The sequence below is a fragment of the Loxodonta africana genome, chromosome 16, assembly GCF_030014295.1.
Source record: "Loxodonta africana isolate mLoxAfr1 chromosome 16, mLoxAfr1.hap2, whole genome shotgun sequence".
NCBI lineage: Eukaryota > Metazoa > Chordata > Mammalia > Proboscidea > Elephantidae > Loxodonta > Loxodonta africana.
In genome coordinates, this window is record NC_087357.1 from 72631708 (window position 1) to 72644631 (window position 12924).

A 12924-nucleotide genomic window follows, 5' to 3' on the forward strand; every position below is an offset into this window, starting at 1 on the left:
GGGGTGTCACCTATTTACATCTCATTCCTTTGCTCCAAAACCCTCCTGTGTACCCTTCTACCTACAGAATTCTGCCTCAGCTTCTTAAAGTGGCACTTATGGTGTGGACCAGATTTGCCTTCCCCATTAGTATCTCCCATCCCACAGGTGTGTCTGTATCGTTATACCCATTGTTGTTGTTGCTGAGAGCTGCCTTTTGAGTTGATTCTGTCTCGTAGCGACCCCATGTATGCAGAGTAGGACTGCTGCATAGTGTTTTCAATCTGTAACCATTTGGAAGCAGATTACCAGCCCTGTCTTCCAAGGTATCTCTGGATGGGTTCAAACCGTCAACTTTTGTGCTAGTTTGTGCCACCCAGGGACTCCCATTGTGCCCATAATAGTCCTTTCTCATTTTCACTGTTCTTGTTAACACTATTTTTTTTTTCTTTTTCCAAACTGTATACTGAGGCTTGTTGTGGTAATGTAGCTAAACCATGGAGAGTCTCCAAGATTCTTTAAATTTTTAAGGGGAAACACAGTGACATCTTTCAGGCACCCCATATTAGCTCCAGGTATTTCACCATTGCAACATTAGATTGGTTCGTTCCTTTTGGTGGCATCAGATCTTTGTAAAACTTTTGTTTTTTTAAATAGATATTATTTTTTAGAACAGTTTCATGTTTATGGAGAAAATGCGAAGAAAGTACAGTTTCCATATGCCCCCCCCCGCCGTGATTCTTTTAGTATTTACATCTTGAATTTTGTGGTACATGTGTTACAATGGAAGAATCAGTATTGATATATTATTATTAGCTAAAGTTTATAGTTTAAATTAGGATTTATCTTTGGGTTATACAGTCTTATGGTGATGTTATTTGTCCACCATGACAGTATCATACCGAAGTTTTACTGACCTAAAAATGCCTTGTGTTCTACCTGTTCATCCCTCCCTCCCTCCCTCACCCTGAATATATGTTTGCCATATGATGATCCAGAAATCCCACTCCTAGCTATTCACCCAAATGAGTTGAAAACATGTCCATGTAAAAACTTCCACACTAATGTTTATAGCAGCTTTATGATAAATTGTCAGAAATTGGAAGCAACCAAGATATTCTTCAACAGGTCAATGGATAAAGGTCCCTAGGTAGCACAAATAGTTCACACTCAACTGCTAAGCTAAAGGTTGGCCTGGCAATCTGCTTTCTGGTAAGATTACAGCCAAGGAAACATTATGGAGCAGTTCCACTTCGTAACACACGAGGGCACCACGAGCTGGAATCAACTCGATGGCGAGTAACAACAAGAAGTACATCCATCCAGTGGAGTATTATTCAGCAATTAAAAAAAAAAAAAAGCTATCAAGCTATGAAATGATGTGGAGGAACCTTAAATGATTATTGCTAAGTGAAAGAAACCAATCTAAAAAAGCTATATACTGTATGATTCCTACTATATGACGTTGTGAAAAAGTAAAACCATGGTCGTTGTGTGCCATGGATTCGATTCATAGCAACCCTACCGGACAGAGCACAACTGCCCCATAGGGTTTCCTGGGCTGTCGTCGTTACAGGAGCAGATTGTCAGATGTTTTCTGCCATGGAGCCGCTGGTGGGTTCCAACTGCCAACCTTTCAGTTAGCAGTTGCGTCTTAACCATTGTGCCACCAGGGCTACTTGGTAAAACCAGAGACAGTAAAAAGATCAGAACTGAGTTTTTGCAATAAAAAGCAAATACTGCGCAAAACTCAGTGTGGAACAGGAAATGAGGCTGGTGTTGAACAGTCTGCTTCCAAATTTGAGAACTGTGCAGTGACCACCAGATGCTGCTTAATCGTTAGGAAATAAATACTTATTAAGCTGTTTGGAACTAACTACTTAATAAACAGAATTATTAGGTACTTCTTTGCTCTAGGGGCACTGTGATTAAATTCCCAAGACATGAAAAGAGCCATGTTCTATGCTCTATACCTCTGTTTTCTTTCCAGTTCATAGCCATTTGTCAAAATCATACCCATCTTTCAGCAACGAGCTGATAATGTCACTACCTCCAGAAGCTTTTTCTTATCCGCCCAACTGCAATCAATCAACCTCCTGGCTATTTTCTAGCGCTTTGTTTATTATATAAATAATAACATTCTGCCTTTACTATTGCTTTTAAAATTGGTTTGACTAATTCATCTATTTGTTTAAAGTTACCAATTGGGGCTGTGGCTTTTCTGCTCTCTGGTGAAATGGCGCAGTTACAGTATAGTGAGAGCCCTTTCATACCTGTATAAAGTCTTCCAAATACAGTGGTAAAAAAAAGTGGTAGGCACTGTTTATTGAACTAAAGTGTATGTCCTGTTGGTCTATTTCTGATTCTTACTATATGCTTACGGGATCATAGGTTATATTACCCAGCTTTTTATATTTGAAGAAATTGTGGTTTGTCAATATCCCTGCAGAACTTTGGCTGTTCTAGCTCCATTGCATTTTACTATTGGTATAAAGTCAGCTTTTTAGTATCTTCAGGACTCTTGTTGAGATTTTGACTGGGATTGGCTTGAATCTATGGGTCAATTTAGAGATAATTGGTATCTTAATAATATTAGTTTTTCTAGACCATGCTCGTGGTGTAAGTCTCTATTCTTATAGGATTTTTTTGTTTGTTTTTCCCCCTGTCAGCAATCTTTTGTAGTATTCTATGTTTGGGTCTTGTATATACTTTGTTAATTTCACCTATATATTTTACTTTTTTTATTCTTATGAAAATGGCATTGTGTTCTTAATTTTAATTCCAACTATTTGTTGATTGTATATAGAAATACATTAGATTTTTGTATATTGATCTTGAATCTTGAGACCTTGATAAACTCACTTTTTAATTCTAGAGCAATTATGTAGATTCCTTATGGTTTGCTGTATATGCCCTAAGTATGCAGAGGTTGGTATCCATCCAGAGCCTCAAGGGAACTCTATATAGATTTTATCGCACTCCTTTCTGAAATTCTGTCCCACAATTTCCAGTCTCCTAGCTCCCCTTAAACTCTTTCTGTCCCCCCATTTCAGTGAGAATTGCAGACTCTTTTTGGCTTTTCCTTCCTGCACCATAATCTGGAAATTGACTCCTGGCAGAGAGCCCTGTGACATCAGGACTCATCTTGTTTCTTTTCTTTCAGAGATCACAGTTCTGCCTTACCTCCTGTCTGATGTCTGAAAATAGGTGTTTCCTTTTGGTTTTGTTTTTTAGTTGTTTACAGCCTGAGGGTAATCTGGGCCCTCCTGCTCTCACATGGCTACGGTAGAAGTTAAAGATAGGTTTTTAAGGATATTCTGTACCTACATAAACAAAGAGAAGAGGGCCAGCTTATTGTAGTTGAAGGAACAACAGAATCAGAGGTGGAATCTTTTTCCTGGAGAATCTGAAGTTGTAGTGATTGTGACTTTGTATTAGGAATAATGTTGGTTTCATATTTTTATCCCATAGTACACATACAGGGAAACCCTGGTGGCGTAGTGGTTAAGTGCTACGACTGCTAACTGTAAGGCTGGCAGTTCAAATCTGCCAGGTGCTCCTTGGAAACTCTATGGGGAAGTCCTACTCTGTCCTATAGGGTCACTATGAGTCGGAATCGGCTTGACGGCAATGGGTTTGGTTTTGCTTTTTGTTTTGGTACACATACACTAAATGTTAATTGATCGAATGTTAAAATGATAGAAAGCACATTAGGTGTTAAGTGTTAGTGACATGTTGTATTTGAGCTACATAAAGTTAGAGGTGTACTAAAATCTTAACAGAAGTTAGCAAGTTTAGATTTTTTAAAGTATTTTTTATCTGTTTCAACTTTCTCAATTATAACATCTTACTAAGTTAGATTATTAAGTGCTTTGAGGCAGTGAACATGACTTCTATTTGTGTGTGTGTGTGTGTGTGTATCCACTTTGGCTTTCTAAACTCTGACTTTAGAGTAGACTTTTGAGTGGAAATCACTGATCAAAAGTAAAATTCAAACATTTTGTCAAGTGCCCTCATATCCCAGTACTGAAAATAGCCAAAATGTCAGGCAGTTTCCTCTGCTGAAATATTCAATAATGGATATATAACAAAACACACAGAATATTTCTAACTATTATTTGTCCACTTTTGTCTTACAGATTTAAGTGATACTAATTAGTCATAGAGACATTTCAATTCATTTAATCCTGATCATGCAATAGTTATAAATCAAGTGTAAGCCCAGTAGTGAGTTGCTATAGCCCTTCTATCAGATATAGTTTGAACCGACAAACCCTATTACTGTATGTAGGCTGGATTACCGCACGCGTCTTTCAGTCTGTTTTACTGCAGTGGCTTGAGTGTTGCTATGATCCTGGAAGTTATGCCACCAGTATTTCAGGTACCAGCAGGGTCACCCATGGTGGACAGGATTCAGCAGAGCTTCCGGACTAAGACAGACTAGGAAGAAGCACCTGGCAGCCTCCTTCTGAGAAAAGTTAGCCAGTGAAAACCTTACGAATAGCAGCAGAACATTGTCTGATATAGTGCCGTAAGATGAGCCCCTCAGGTTGGAAGGCACTTAAAATACAACTGGGGAAGAACTGCCTCCCCACAGTAGAGTCAACCTTAATGACACGAATGGAGTCAGACTTCAGGATCTTCATTTGCTGATGTGGCACAGCTCAAAATGAGAAGAAACAGCTGCAACCATCCATTACTAATCAGAACATGGAATGTGTGAAGTATGAATCCAGGAAAATTGGAAGTTGTCAAAAATGAAATGGAATGCATAAAGATTGATATCCTAGGCATTAGTGAGCTGAATGTACTGGTATTGGCCATTTTGAATCAGACAGTCATAGTCTACTACACTAAAAAAAAAAAAAAAAAAAACAACTACACTAGGAGTGATAAATTGAAGAGAAATGGTGTCACATTCATTGTCAAAAAGAACATTTCAAGGTCTGTCCTGAAGTATAATGTTGTCAGTGATAGGATAATATCTACAAGCCTACAAGGAAGACCAGTTAATTTGTGTATTTGTTGTGTTTCTTTAATTCACACTGATCTTTCATGACTTTTTCTTCTTTTAAGAGTCCAAGGCAATTGCATGTAAAACAGGCCTCTTAATGGTTCGTTCTGATTCAAACTCTGCTGAGAATTTGCACTTCTGACAAGCTCCCAGGAAGTTATACATAAGAATCTCTGGGGATCTTATTAAAATGTAAATTCTGATCCAGTATATCTGGCGTAGGAATGCAGATTAGCAGCAGGGAGCTTGTTAGAAAAGCATGTTCTTAGCAAGGGTTCGAACCAGAACTAACAGATTTAAAGCCTTGTTATAAAATGTGCCACAGTCTCCATTTATCTGATTACATCCTCATCGTGATTCAGGTTAACGTTTTTTGGCAGGAATCCTACATGGATGATACTGTGTATTCCCCATTGCATCACATCAGGAGGCGTATAATGTTAGTTTATTGCCTCATTGATGATGCTAACTTTGATCATCTGATCCCTTTGTAATTAATAAGTAATCTGTAGGGTAAGACTTTGATACTGTGTATTTTCTGTTCCCCAATATCTTTTTACCCACCATGGTTTTAGCATCTGTCATGGCTTGAATTATGTCCCCTCCAAAATGTGTGTATCAATTAGGCCGAGCCATGATTCCCAGTATGGTGTGATTTTCCTGTATGTTGTAAATCCTGCCTCTATGATGTTAACGAGGGAGGATGGGCAGAAATTGTGTTAGTGAGGCAGGACTCAATCTACAAGATTGGATTGTGCCTTGATGCAATCTCTCGTGATATAAAAGAGAGAAGCTGAGAGACAAAGGGACCTCATACAACCAAGAAAGCACTGTCTGGAGCAGAGCTCATCCTTTGGACCCAGGGTCCCTGTGCAGAGAAGCTCCTAGTCCCGGGGATGATTGATGAGAAGTCCAACAGAGAGAGAAAGCCTTTCCCTGGAGCTGACACCCTGAATTTGGACTTTTAGCCTACTTTACTGTGAGGGAATAAATTTCTCTTTGTTAAAGCTATCCACTTGTGGTATTTCTGTTAGAGTAGCACTAAATGACTAAGACTGCATCCATTGATGGTTTTTGCCTGGATCAATTAGTAGTTACAAAACGATGATTTCTTATTCAACTAAAACTTTAGTATTTATTAGTTGGCCTTCTTCTATAAAGAAAAGCTTTCTTTTCCCCGTCATCTACAATCGTTTTTAGTATCAGTATTGGTTCATGACCTTTTTTTTTTTTAATTCATTATATTATAATCCAGTAGCACCTGCTTATTCTTTTTTGATGTTCAGATTATTCCATATTATCCAAGATGACTCCTGTAATTTTATACTTTTTTTTGGTTCATGGCTCCATTAATGTTTGAGTACTTGCTTGCTTTCTGGCACAAGATGTTCCATACTCACCGTCTACTTTCCCTGCTGCAGGCCTGCAGCCACTTCAGAAAGTTGCTTTTGTGGGAAATGGTAACCAAAATACAGCACAAAGTGTGTTCACTGCTACTAAATAATTATTTCTTCCAGGCCCTTTCAGTGGACAGAATCAAGACATTTGAACCTTCAGCTCAAATACAACATCATAAGGTTCCTCCTCATCTTGCCCCGTTCCATATTTGTATTTACGTTCTCCCACAGTGTAAGCCTGGTACCCAACATGCAGTGCAATGGATTGCTTTTATATGGCCTTTCTCACATTGGTCTTTTAACTCTCACCCCAGTGATTGGGTGGGACTCAGTAAATAAGGTAATTGTAGTCCACCAAGGGAATTGGTCAGTTTTACTCTTCTGCTAGGCTTAAAATGAGCCATCCCAGAGGCAGAAAGAGAGGATCTCAACCTCCACCAAGAAAGAAAAGCCAAGAGTGGAGTGTGTCCTTTGGACACAAGAAACAGAAAGAGAGAGAGAGAGAGGTGTAACACCAAAGACGGCCAGAAGCAGTGGCAGAGAAATGGTAGCAGCAGAGGCAAGAGAGCAGCAGGAGATGGTGCGAGATGGTATGGCGGCCTTCCCGGCCTACTGAGCGAGAAAGCTGAGCACCTTTGGGCAAGAGCCTTGCTGGCAGAGTAGGGTGCCTCTGGGCACGTGGTGGAGCTAGGTTTGCTGACTCACTGAGCTAGAGCTGAGCACCTCAGGGCCAAGGCTTACTGGCAGAGTGGGGTGCCTTGGAGCACTTACTGGCAGAGCTGAAAGAGCTTTGTAATACTTGCCCGAGCAGGGCAGAAGCCAAAGGGCTGCGGAGAAGCTGCCCTGAAAGAACAACTGTATCCTGAGCATTCCTGATTCTGAAATGTAACCTGTTACTTCTCTAATAAACCCTGTAACAGGATTATGGTCTTTTGAGTTCAGTGTGGCCATTGCAACGAATTATTGAACCCAGCAGAGAAGTAGAGAGTGCTGTGGGAGGGATGAATGGTATCAGAACTGGTAAAAATGGTGGAGAGAAGCAGTATGTCTGACCTCCACCTCATAGCAATCAGTGTTGTGCTGTTGATCTTGAGTCTCCTTCCTCCTTGTAAAGTTAGCGATCAGACATCTCTGCCATGCCATTTTTACACAACAACATCAATTTTAGATTAATTTGCTCTGTCCTACAGTATAAGTGCTACACCGATAGCATTACCAACAATAAACCTACTAAATAAAATTCAAGATTTATCTTTAGTTTTTTGTTTGTTCCTTGTAATATATTCTGCTAGCCGTATTCAGTCATTCTAGAATTGGAAAGTTGGCATTATTTTTTTCTATAAATTAAAATTTTATACTTGCCATGATTTTTTTTATTATTGTTATATTCAACTTCAGAGATTTTTTTTATTGAATTTGCATTTGAAATTGAGTTTTAATTTTCAGAAATGCAAAATTTTAACATGTTTCAATAATTAAATTTATATAAAAGGGTGTATTAGAGAAGTCTTCTTCCTGTCCCTTTTACCCTACTTCTTTCTCACCAATCCTCATAGAAAATCATCTTCTTTATTGTCTGGTTTGTAGTTCTTGTGTCTCTTTTTGCAAAATAAGCAAACTCAAAATTGTATATAAATTCTAAGAGAATATACACTATTCTTATTCTTTCTTAAATAAAGTGTAAACCCTTTCCTGTCAAGTTTGATTCCGACTTACAGTGACCCTATAGGCAAAGTAGAACTGCCCCATAGAGTTTTCTTTATGGGAGCAGGCTGCCACACCTTTCTTCTATGAAGCAACTGGTGAGTTTGAACCACTGACTTTTCGGTTAGCAGCCGAGCACTTAACCACTGCGCCACCTGGGCTCCTTTGAATAAAGCATAGCATGCTTATATATATTGTACACACACACACACATATCTATTTGCATTCATTTGTATCTTACTTTTTTTAAACGTAACAAAATATTCTGGAAATTATTCCGTATCAGTTCATAGAGCTTTTCTTGTTTTTAATAGATATGTGGTGGTATTCCATTGAATAGATTTATCATAGTTGATTCAGCGAGTCTTCTATGGATGGACATTACATTATTTCCAATACTTTGCCATTACAAATAATGTCAAATGAATGCTTATGCATATGCTGTTTTATATTTGTGGATGTGTACATCAAAAGCTTAATTTATATGCTAATGTTATGGTTGTGGTGGTCAGTACTACCAGTAAATCCCTCTAAATGCAACTGCTAGGTCATCAAGCAATTACTGTGTATTAACCTTACAGTTTCCCATTTGTTACTTGTTCCTCTCATCTTTTTACCTCTCATGTGTACATGCATTTCTTTTATACTGCAAATGGTTGAGAATGTGGTATGATACCTTTTGATTTTTCGTACTGAGTATTTTGCTAATTATAAGTGGTTGAAACAAAACAGCTGGTATCTTTATAACAGCTGATAGAAGTATTATAAACTTCAGAGACTTGAGCTCATTTTCGAAGGTAACAGTTCAAACCAGTGAAAGCATACTTTTTAAAAGAAATCTGGTGTCACTAATTGATAGCAAAGAAAGTTCAGGAGACTGACTTTAATGAAAAGATGAGTTATTTAGAATTTTATTTTTTTAATTGACATATGAATTACTACAGGTATGACAGTAATAGTGCCACTATAGATACATGGTTAATGTATGTTGTTTACTTTGTATTGGGTACTGTGCTGAGCAACATGTGTATGTTAACTCACATTATTTCATTTAATCCTCCTCAGCCTTATGAAGTGTATTGATAATTATTATTCCTATTTTACAAATGAGGAACCTGAAACACAGAGACACTAAGTGATTTGCTTTTATACAACTAGGAAGTGACAGCCAAGACTTGAACCCAGGCAGCCTTGAATATAGAGTCTGGGCTCTTTATGACGGTGCTGTAATACTTCCATTGAGACTCACTGTTATCTCCCGAGGTCAAGCCATCATTTGCCCCAAGGTCTTGGTGACTTTAGATTCTGAACTCTTAACCACAATATGCTATATCTCTCCCCCAAAATAGTATAATATTAATTTGTTATATTGTAAGTAGTAGTGCAGAGTTGAAATCCCACTGATAACAGCCACTGTTCCTCACAAAGCGTTCCTTTTATGCCACTGTCCATGGCAGAATACTGAACTGTGTACATCATTTTCCCAACCAATTACATTATTTATGTTTCTGTTTTACAGTGGATGATTCAGCAGCCACACAAAGCAGCAACATTTTTTGGATGCATTGGCGTAGATAAGTTTGGGGAGATCCTGAAGACAAAAGCTGCTGAAGCCCACGTGGACGCGCATTACTACGAGCAGAGTGAACAGCCAACAGGGACTTGCGCTGCGTGCATCACTGGTGACAACAGGTCAGTGTCATTCCAAGGGCAGCACTGCATTAATTCACTGTATAAACAACGGTAAAATCTGAATTCCAATCTGAATTTGGAAGTTGGACCTCATAATTATAATTGTTTCTAATGTTTGATAAACCCTTATTCCTTTCTTCACTTTTCTTTTTTAAAATGTACCTTGTTGAATCAGCTGTTGTCTTCATGAGGCGTAATAGAATATTAGACATGGAAAGGAAGTTTAAGATTATCTCATCCAGTCCCCACTTTTTATAATTAGGTTCACAAAAGGTAAATATTTTAATTGGTACTTTCTAGCTAGTTTATTGAAAAGTATTCTTTTCACTGTATCCGGAGATTGGAATATTACGAATATGTACATGAGGTCGCCATGAATCAGAGCCAACTCAATGGCAACCAACACCTATATATAGATATTTGTGTATATGTAATACTACATACTGCATGCATATATAATACTACATGACTTCCAGTCTCATATGAATTAGCTTTTATAAAGCATTTCTGGGAAATTGTCATTTACCCATGTGAAAAAAATTCCAGTCATGGGTAATGCATCACTTGGTAAACAGTCTATTACATTTCTATACAACTTTCTTTACTTGTTAGAAAATTCTTCCTTACAGGAACTTGAATTTATATCTCAAGGCTTTCCATGCATTGGTTGTGTTTGTACCTCTAGCAGCTACATAGACACACACGCATTGCTAACGTCATTTCTACTTTGCTTATCAACATAGGGTTTTTGTCTCCCTTTGCAAGGGAAAAACAAAGTATCTCTCCTACGTATTATATTGTAGAATCATCAAAGATTATCTCTTTATATAGAGTAATTCATTAGAGATTTTGTATTCCTTATAGTTGGAACTGTTCATAGTCTGTCTTCCATTCCCTACCTACCTCCTTTCTTATTTCCCACCTTATCCGCCTTCCTCCATTCCCCTTTCTGACTCCTTTTATTTTCTCTCACTCATTCTTTGATCTCCAGCAAATGTATATCCAGAACCTAATACTGTTCTTGGTACTGGGAATCAGGATGGACAGTAGTCATTCAATAGCTAAAATAGAGCTTTCAGAAATAATTAGAGCACCAGTTGTTGAATTGATGTGTGTTCTGCTGTGTATATTCTTAAGAACAAAAATAAATTATTATTATTTTTTAAATTAGAGCACCCCAGCCATTTACCTTTCCTGTAACTTTGTTTTTTGCCTGTAGGAAAACGTTACGATTTTAAGGTTTCAGAAAATAATACTGTCTATTTTTCATCCACCTGTTTCTGTCTGAAATTCAGATTGTCAAAGCGTTGGAATGTGTTTGTACAGACCGCTGCCCTTTTCAAGTTCTCTAAAACCAACTTTAGTCTGCAGGTGTAAGGTTTTCCCACTAGTCAAAAAACGGCTTAAGTCGTGCTTCTGACACCACTTAGGCTGGGGTAAAATGGCTAAATTGATTTTGGATGCTAAATTGCTATTTTAAGGAACAGTTATGATGATATTAGGTCTCCCAGATGTCAGAAGCTTAATTTATATGCTAATATTATGGTTACGGTGATCAGTATTATTCAGACGATATGGAAAGTCAGAAACTGGAGGAGGGGAACCCTTATTATCTAACTCATTGTCCAAATTTTGAAGCCTAGTAGGTTTGGATAAATTGTTTGAGATAGGACTGATAATAACCCTTACTACCACTTATCCAAAACTCAGTAAGTAAAGCGTTTGGATAATGTAGTATTAATCTATATTAATGAGGATATTTGTATTTTTCTTTTGGAGAAACTATGTAGTTTCCTATCAAAGAGTGGTTTTATCATCAAAATAATGTTTAATAGCTGGTACTAGAAATGTTTGCTTTTATTTAGAGACTGTATATGTCAAAATTTTCCTAAAGTCTTCATTACTAATTTTTTTTTAATTAAGACTCATTTTTCTTAAGTTCGTAATATAGTTATCTTATATCTGTATATATTGATGCATGTTACTCTTATTTTCATTCACTTAATTTAACATAAACAAATGTATCTTGCAGTATATACAGGCATATGGATGAGTAGAAGTATGTTTTGAAAGATAATTGATTTTTTTTAACAGAGTAAAATATTACAAACATCTCAAGTTATGAGAGGATTATTTTCAAGCCATAATATTTGTCATTCGATTAGAAAAAAAGAAAAATTGGCCAAGTTATTTTGTAAATTCTGGATTAGAATGAGGAAGAAAAGTATTTTTATTAATTTAAATGTAATGTAAATAATAATTTTGTTTCATTAAGTTTACTTGTTGGGCAATAATTAAGTGATCTATGTGCAATTCTAGCAAGATTTTAGATGCAGTGTCCTGCTTAGATTTTCCAGCTGCAAAATTGGAGCAGTCTTGGGAGTTAGCAACTATAAACCCAGCAACTATAGAAACTAATTTTAATTGATTCCAGTCCTTAAAATATAATGGTTTGCAAATTAACTCATAATAAATATGGTCTACATTTCTCTGTGCATTTTGTGAAATTAATCTCATACTTAGCTTTTAAAGCTTGAGAGTCATTATATAGTATTTAGGTTATTAATTTTGTAAAGATACTTTTTCTACCATAAAAAGTTTTTAGTTACATAGTTTTTTTTTTTTTTTGCGTAACAGCACAGTAGCTTTACTTCTTAACTGTATTTTGAATTATTAATATATACAAAGTTGGTAATATCATTCTAGTATCAAAAAAAATTTTTTTAAAGCATAGTTAAATGTCAGTTTCTCAAAATACTAGTGTTAACATAATGTTTATCTCAGAAGCAACATAGAAGTCTCAAAAAGTTTTCAAAGCGAAATTAATTTTATTTGCATTTATTTAAAAACCAATATACTGCAGTTTTGAAGAATAAAGATTGAAATTGTAAAAGAAATTTTGCAAAAGAAATGTTGGGACTTAAGTATATGGAAAAGCACTACAGGTTCAGCTATAAACCAAAACCAAACCCACTGCCAACTGGTCAGTTCCCACTCGTAGTGACCTTATAGGACAGAGTAGAACTGCCTCATAGGGTTTCCAAGGCTATAAATCTGTGCAAAGCAAATTGCCACATCTTTCTAGCAGCTGAACACTTTACCCACCATACCATCAGGGCCAGTTTTGGCTATAAAAAC

General features: G+C 36.9%; 1 protein-coding gene across 4 annotated transcripts in view; it reads left to right on the forward strand.

Annotated features, from left to right (window-relative positions):
- ADK (adenosine kinase) overlaps positions 1-12924 on the forward strand; it is a 569500-nt gene that overhangs the window by 246227 nt on the left and 310349 nt on the right. For all 4 annotated transcript variants that reach the window (XM_064269749.1, XM_064269750.1, XM_064269751.1 and 1 more), the window contains one exon: positions 9614-9786. In XM_064269749.1, coding sequence (XP_064125819.1) covers positions 9614-9786 — 173 coding nt within the window. The remainder of the gene's footprint in view (positions 1-9613; positions 9787-12924) is intronic.